The sequence below is a fragment of the Chiloscyllium plagiosum genome, chromosome 4, assembly GCF_004010195.1.
Source record: "Chiloscyllium plagiosum isolate BGI_BamShark_2017 chromosome 4, ASM401019v2, whole genome shotgun sequence".
NCBI lineage: Eukaryota > Metazoa > Chordata > Chondrichthyes > Orectolobiformes > Hemiscylliidae > Chiloscyllium > Chiloscyllium plagiosum.
The window spans coordinates 93,090,454-93,098,776 of record NC_057713.1 but is presented as its reverse complement, the minus strand read 5'-3'; the positions used below and the strand labels follow the sequence as shown (position 1 = coordinate 93,098,776).

Genomic DNA, 8,323 nt, shown 5'->3' with positions numbered 1-8,323 from the left:
CCTTGTAAGTTCTTTCTGTTTAAAACATGCATCAAATTATGGATTCACCCGCACCTATCATGACCTCAATGGTTCTTCTATCTTCTTTTGTTAGAATATGTTTGTTTAACCCTTTTTGTAAGATTGCCTGTGCTGTGCCTATAGTTAAAATTATTTCTATGGCCCTCTGTATTGTAATGACCACTTGCTATTGTGGCCGTGTTTGTTTTGAGCTATAAGTACTCCATTTTAATTTCTAGCCTTCTCAGCGATTCTGCACTTTAATTTAAAAATTTCTCCTTGTCCAACAGGAATTTTTTAAACTTCACTCATGATGCTTGCTCATTGAAACTTTAATTGGGATTGCTCCTTCAAATCCTTCTTCCTGACAGAATTCCTTACTTCCAGGCATGACCAGTTCCTAGCTTAAAGGAGAAAGTGAGCACTGCAGATGCTGGAGATCAGAGCTGAACATGTGTTGCTGGAAAAGCGCAGCAGGTCAGGCAGCATCCAAGGAACAGGAGAATCGACGTTTCAGGCATGAAGAAGGGCTTATGCCCGAAACGTCGATTCTCCTGTTCCTTGGATGCTGCCTGACCTGCTGCACTTTTCCAGCAATACATTTTCAGCTCAGTTCCTAGCTTAAACTTGCTTCTTGACTTTTCTTACCAGGTGTGATGTGAAATGCGTTACGGTTAAGTGTTATTTCTCTCTTGTATATTTCTCCACAGTCTGTAGGCCATTTTACTATTCATTTGCTGTGCCTGCTGAATGGCTGTAATATTAGTTCTTAAAGCCATAAAGCCTTTAAAGCTACAATATCTGGTGTTACGCCTGGGTCCCCTGAATTCTCACCATTCATAGCTTGTGGATTTAAGAAACAATCTCATCACTGTTTCCATGTTTTATGATATAGCTAAATTGAATTCCAGTACTCTGCTGATGCTATTGCATGTATTGTGATGCCAATCACAACCAGCTTATGGCTGGTCCAATTTGCCACTATCATCTTCTTGATTGGGTATAAGAGCTTAATTGGTTTAAAGTGGTATGGGAAAACTACTGAGTGTTAACAAGAAGAGAATATTTGCTTAAAACAAGGCATAAGTTAGATTTGTAAGTTAGACATTTAGGTATTTTGGTCATACAGATGTAAAAGGACACATTTTGTTGAAGTTTTATCATCTTCGCCTTAACAAAAAAATTTGTAAGAATACCACTTTAAGGGGAAAAACATACTCTATGAGAATAGTGTGCTGCTTGGTTGGCACGTGGACGCTGATTGGTAGGGGTACTGCATGGAGAATGCACTGGTTGATGATGATTGATGGAAAACTGCCTGGCTTCTTTTAAATTTTAAACTGGGCACATTGACTCTGAATCATTATGTTATTGCCCTGAAGAATGACCTTGCATGTAGCTCTCATATATTTTGTTGATTTGAAGCATTTACAGTTTGTGTACATGTTCTTTTTCCATGCATGTATCTGGATGTTATTATATGCAGCATCCAGTACCATAAACCTAACCGACAATTATGAATTTGTTGACAGTATAATTTTTGCAAACTCAGTCTTATCCAGCAAATGTTGACCAATTGTGAAATCACATTTCTTGTTGGGCACTGCATTATATGTTTTGCAAGGACTAGCTTGTTATGGCTAGCCAAAGGGATACACTGATTGATGTAAGCCACCAGTCTTTGGGATATGTGGCCAACATACCTGTCATTACACCAGCACTGAAATTCATATACCACATTACTTAATTGAGTGATAGGCAGAATGTGTTTTTGGCTTGATGGCAGCATCCTGTTTGTAGCTTCACCTGTAACTCAAAGCTTTGGGATATCTTACCTTTCCAGAGTAATCTGGGGTAGTTGAATTCCAGGCCCATTCATGAGTTTGTGCAATATATTGTGAGAAACGATTTTATCAGCGATATCTTTGGTTTTTCTGTACCTTATTTCAGAATGGTTCAGGACCTAGGTATGAGGTCACTGATAAGGTCATGTGTGGAACTCTGGAACTGTTCATGGGACCTTGCTGTTTAGAAATTAGTTGCTACAGTTTCCCAAAATACGTATTCACATATTCACGTATTTTTACTAGAAAGAGAATAGGACCTCTTAAAGATCAACAAGGTTGACTATGTGTTGAACCTCAAGTGCTGGAAAAGATATTAAGTGAATATTTCACTTCAGTATTTGTTGTAGAGAAAAATGGCGCTGAGAGAACTCAGAGAAATAAATGTTAATGTTTTGAAAACAGATCACATTACAAAAGAGGAAGTGCTGGAGGTCATATAAAACATAAAGGTGGATAAATCTCCAGGACATGATCAAGTGTATCCCAGGATGCTGTGGGAAGTTAGGGAAGAAATTGAGGGGCCCCCAGCTGAAATATTCATATCATCTGTAACCACAGGTGAGGTGCTGGAGGACTGGAGGGTATCTGTTGTTGTGCTTTTATTTAAGAAAGCCAGGGGCCTATAGACCTGTGAGCCTAACTTTGGTGGTGTGAGTAAGCTGTTGCAGGTTACTCTGAAAGATAGGAATTACATGCATTTGGAGAAGCAAGGACTGATTAGTGATAGTCAGCATGGTTTTGTGCAAGGGAAATCATGTCTCACAAACCGGATTGAGTTTTCTGAGGAAGTGACCAAAAAGATTAATGGGGTCACAGTGGTAGACATTGTTTACATGAATTTTATTAAAGTCTTTCACAAAGTTTGACATGATAGACTAATTAGAAAATTTAGATCACATGGGATTCAGGGTGAGCTTGCCAGTTTGTGACAAAATTGGTTTGACTGTAGGAGACAGAGGATTGCTTTCTGGACTAGCCACCTCTGACTAGCCATGTTCCACAGGAATTGGTACTGGGTCCACTTTTGTTTGTCATGTATATAAACGATTTGGATGGGAATATAGGAGGCATACTTTGGTATTTGCAGATGACACCATAACTGCTGGTATAGTGGACAGTGAAGAAGGTTATCTAAGATTACAAAAGATTTTGATCAATTGGGTAAATGTGTTCAGGAGTGGTAGATAGAGTTTAATTTGGATAAACGGGAGGTATTGCATTTTGGTAAAACAAACAATGGCAGGACTTACATGACTAATGGTGGGGATGCTGGGTAGTGTTGGAGAACATAAAGACCCAGGGGTTCAGGTACATAATTCTTTGAAATTTACATCACAGATAGGGTGATGAAAGGGTGTTTGGCATGCTTGGCTTCATTTTTCAGGCCTTTGGGTATAGGAGTTGGGATGTCATGTTGAGGTTGTGCAGGATGTTGTTAAGGTCTCTTTTGTAGTGCTGTATGGAGGTTTCACTCGCAGCTATAAGAAGCATATTATTAAACTGGAGAGGATTCAGAAAAGATTTACCACAATGTTGCTGAGAATGGAAGGTTTGAGTTATAATGAGGGCTAAAAGGCTGGGATTTTTTAAACTGGAGTGTAGGAAGTTGAGGGGTGATTTTAATGGGGTTTATTAAATCATGAGGGTCATTGTTAAAGTGATTGGCAAGGGGTTTTCCCCTGGGATGGGGAGGTCAAAGCTAGGGGGCAAACTTTTAAGGTGAGGAGAAAGTTTTAAGAAGGACTTGAGGGGAACTTCTTTACAAAGAGGGCGATTGTGTGTGAAATGAACTATCAGAGGCAGTGGTGGATGCAGGTATGGTTACAACATTTAAAAGACATTCAGGTAAGTACATGAATATGAAAGGTTTGGAGAGATGGGGCTAAAGGCAGGCAAGTGGGACTAGTTTAGTTTGGGAACACAGTTGGTGTGGACTAATTGCACCAAAGGGTCTGTTTCCATGCTATATGACTTAGGACTATGACTACTAAACCTGTAACAAATCATGATGAAGTCATGAAAGGCCCTATATAAATGGCATAATGTAAATATTTCTTTATTTGCAATCAGAACAAATTATATCAAACAGCCTAACCTAGGATTTCCACAATTATTGAGTGAAGAAATTTGGAAATTTATTTTTTCTTGTTGGCTAGACACATATTGCCAACACTGGTTTGCAAAGTGACATGTTAGTCCTTTCAAAAATATTGAAGACTTCTTTTCAAAAAAAAAGAAAACTTTTGTTTGGTGCTAAGGATGGGGGCATTTGAAATGTGTCACAATGAACAATTGGGGATGGAGGGTGGGTTGAAATAGTTATTAAAAGTGAGAACTTGGCTGGGATTTTCAAGGGCATTTGAGGAGTGAACTCATCCATTGCGGTCCAGTTGGACTGGCAGAGGAGTGGGTGGTGACGTCAGGGGATAATGACAGAAGGTCGGAGTCGCTGGTGACGTAATGAAACGATGTCGTAATGGAGTGACGTAGCATCTGAGCCCGGGGGATTGTGGGAGGTGAACTCACCCACTTTAAGATGGCGGATAGTATTCCTTTACACCCGGTGCGGAACCTGCAAAAGAGACAGGAATATTACCCGGGGAGACAGAGCAGGTACCATCACTGCCTCCACACATTCATACCGTGCCGTTACTGCTGGCAGCATCATCGTGTCAGCTTGGCGACCTTTTACTTTGGAGTTAGACACACACAAAGAGAGAGGGGGGAGGCGGTGTTGGATGGTTTGGGGGAATTTGGAGCTGGGCCCGACCCCCGGCTCAATTTCACCGCGCATTTCACTAACAGTGGGCGTACGGGTGTACCAGGCTAACACCTTTTCTGTACTGTGTGTGATTGAGTGTAGCATCCCCCAAGCCTGGGAAGAGTTGCATTTTCACTAAAATCAAATCCGGATTTTGGGTCAATGGATACCTCACACTTCTTAAGTTACAGTGAGTTCAGGTCCCCACTCCGGAGGTTGGAGCACAGTATGTAGGTTGGTGGGATATAAGGGACTACTGCACTCTCAGAGGTTCTGCTTTGTTTTAATTATCTTAGCATCAGAAATAAGCATCTTTATTATGCTGACGTTTATGAATGTGCTCAGTGTTGATGTTAGCGATTCTCCATCTGCCCCCTCAAGGAGATTTAAAATGTCCCATGGCACTATTTTGAAGAAATATAGTAGTTACCCTGGTGTCCCAATGAATATTTATTCCTGAACCAACATCATGTTAACAGGCTATTTGGTCATTCGCACATTTCATGTTTGCGTGAGAATGCTATATGCAAATTGGCAGCTGCCTTGTCCACATTGTAGAGGTGGTTTACTTCAGAACAAATTCATTGACTTGTTCATTGAGATACCCAATGGTTGTAAAATATAGAAGTAATGCAAGTCCTTCTTTTGACTAACAAATTCCATTCTATTATGAATGGTTGTGTGACTAGTAAAGATACTGTAGTTTTCTTTTCCTCTTCCAACCCTCTGCTTCTGAAATATCAACAAGCTTTCCCTCCATTTCACAGGAGACACATAGGTTTGAATTTGCTGCACAAGTCTGCAAAAAAAACTGTGCATTTATAGAGTCATAGAGTCAACCATCTGTACTTGTTTCTTTGCATCATAAAGTGAAAATGAAAATAATATTGCACCAAGGGGTCTTTGCATTTGTGTTCATAAAATCAGTGTTTCTGTAAAGCTTAAATGTTTTATTTTTTAACTACGCTGTGAATTGCATTCCTGCAAAGTAGTTTCACGATTATGTTTAAAGTGTAGTCTATCAATATTGGGAAATTACAAATTTATGATCAAAATGTGAAATTGCAAATCAAACTTGATGAAATGGTATTTATTTATAATTGCTAACAATATTTTGTAAACAATTTTGTAAACAAAATATTGTGGCTCCTGGAGAGCTGTGATATAAACAAAGTCATGGAGAAACTCAGCAGGTCTGGCAGCATCTGTAGAGAGAAAGACAGTTAACATTGAATTGATGCTGTTTAAGCAAAGCATAGACAGGCTAGTCCATGCTGATCAACACGTGACGACATCCACTCTGTATTGCAGGGTGGCATTCTGAAAATTGAAATAAATACTTGTTTATTTGGGTGGTATTTCTGCATGATAGACTACACATGGTAATATACGTTTGAGCTTAATGAGAAGATTAGATATTTCCCTTAATGCTTTCTTTTAACTACATGTGATTTGGACTATTTCTATGGAAGATAAATGTTGATATGGGTTAGCAGGGCTGTGTCATCTATTTTGTGTGTTACAATTTCTGTTTGAGAGTATGATTTAAGTGCATATGGATGGGCTATGAATTCTAAAGTGAATAGTCATAAAGTCAGTTAAACCAAAGACTACCTAATTATTTGCGTGTGCACCATACAGAAAATAGAAGGATTGTGACTTGCTGTAAAATAGCTGGTTTAATTTTGAAAGATTCATGTCACAAGCAACATTGTTAAAGGAGTTTCAGAATACCATGAGATTTTCAGAATGGGTAGGTTAAAAGGTAATATATAATATTTGATGCAATGAAACAAAACGGAAGTAGCTGAAAAAGCTCAGCAGATCTGACAACATCTGTAAAGAGACATCAGAGTTGTGAGGAAGGGTCACCGGACTTGAAATGTTAACTCTGATTTCTCATCACGATTGCGGCCAGACTTGCTGAGCTTTTTCAGCAACTTCTGTTTTTGTTTGATTTTATAGCATCTGTGTTCTTGATGCAATGAAAGTAGTTATTTCGCCCCCATGTTAAATACCAAAATGTGGCACAAGATAGTAATTCAATCATGATATTGCTTTTTTAAAGTTGTTCTGAGTGCATAATAAACTCAGGATCCCTATTGTAAAGACAAGGGTGAGTTAAATAATATGTGCAGTGTATGTTAATTGGACTTTTTAAAAAAAAAATTTAACACATGCGAAAACAGTCCCTTTGATTGAAATAAGCCAGTAAAACCATTAATTTACCTAAAGCTTAAAATTTACAAGCAGTCACTTTTGGCCTATTAAGGATTTCAGTGGCTTATAAATAGCTACAATAACCTGTATTTACTCAGTTACTACCTGTACGGTTGCCATATGAAATGTACTTATGTAGGCACCGTTTTAAGTAGCATTGAAAATATTTCCAGACATAAGACCATAAGACATAGGAGTGGAAGTAAGGCCATTCGGCCCATCGAGTCCACTCCGCCATTCAATCATGGCTGATGCGCATTTCAGCTCCACTTACCAGCGTTCTCCCCGTAGCCCTTAATTCCTCTAGACAACAAGAATCTATCAATCTCGACCTTGAAGACAAATAAAATTTGTGTGGCACAAATGTTTATCACTGGACTTAAATAATCTTTAGTCTACTTAGATTACAGTAGTATACTTTGTACTAAGTTTGAGAGAGTGATGGGTCTTCCAATATTGGTAAAAGTTCACATTGACTATACATTAATTTTGGGAATTGCTTTCAAGAAATCAGTATAATTTCTGTTGATAAATTATTAACTTTACTCAAAACAGTGATTTGTCAGCGAGCTGAGCAGTTTATGTCCTTAAAAACTGAATTAGGTCAACTTGTCAAGTGGAAATATTTAAACTTTGTGACAGATGGCTTTATTTAAAAATGTGCGTGAGTGTGCCTAGGTTGAGCTATTAGTGAAACTGTTCCCAAACTTGTTGTCAAATTGAATGCACCTTATTTAATTAGTTGTCCTTTTCCTATTGCTATCACTAATAATTGACTACACCTACATGTTCTTTTCTAGTTTAGTTCCAGCTCTCTGCTGACTCAGCATCACACTTCACTGCAACTTCAAGCACTGTTGCATATCTTGATACCTTTATTTAAAATAAAGTAGATACATTTTATGCTTTTATTTAAAAACAAACTCTCTATTTACCTGGTTGTAGTAAAATCTGTGTATTTCTCATTTTATCAAAAGGATTTTAGTTAACACATTAAGTAATGTTTAAAAGGCTAGCAACTACAAATATATTAGGCCTAAATATTTGCCATTTATCAGGGTCATAACTTAAATGTAAGTTCACTAGATTTAGAGATCAATAAAATTTTGTTGTCAAGTACATCTTGAGCTTTAGTGAAGTAAGTTAGTGAGTTGGGTGGGCAGGATGAAAGTTTACTTTTATTAAGTAAAGATAAAAATGACAAACCAAATATTGGAGAAATATAAATTCAACCATGCTAAGCTTATGGCACCAGTCGAAGAAGAAAAGTGTTAATATGGATATTTTTAAGCAAGAGTTTAGAGAGAATTGTAAGGGATAGGATTTATGAACATCTGGATAGGAATAATATGATCAAGGATAGTCAGCATGGTTTTGTGAAGGGCAGGTCGTGCCTCACAAACCTTATTGAATTCTTTGAGAAGGTGACTAAGGAGGTGGACGAGGGGAAAGCAGTAGATGTGGTGTATAGGGATTTTAGTAAGGCATTTGATAA

At 38.1% G+C, this 8,323-nt stretch overlaps 1 protein-coding gene across 1 annotated transcript in view; it reads left to right on the top strand.

Moving 5' to 3' along the window:
* The first annotated feature begins 4,333 nt into the window (after positions 1-4,333).
* atp9b (ATPase phospholipid transporting 9B) overlaps positions 4,334-8,323 on the top strand; it is a 346,071-nt gene continuing 342,081 nt past the window's right edge. Inside the window, exon 1 of the mRNA XM_043688616.1 lies at positions 4,334-4,460. Within this exon, the coding sequence (XP_043544551.1) occupies positions 4,384-4,460 (77 nt within the window). The 5' untranslated portion in view covers positions 4,334-4,383. The remainder of the gene's footprint in view (positions 4,461-8,323) is intronic.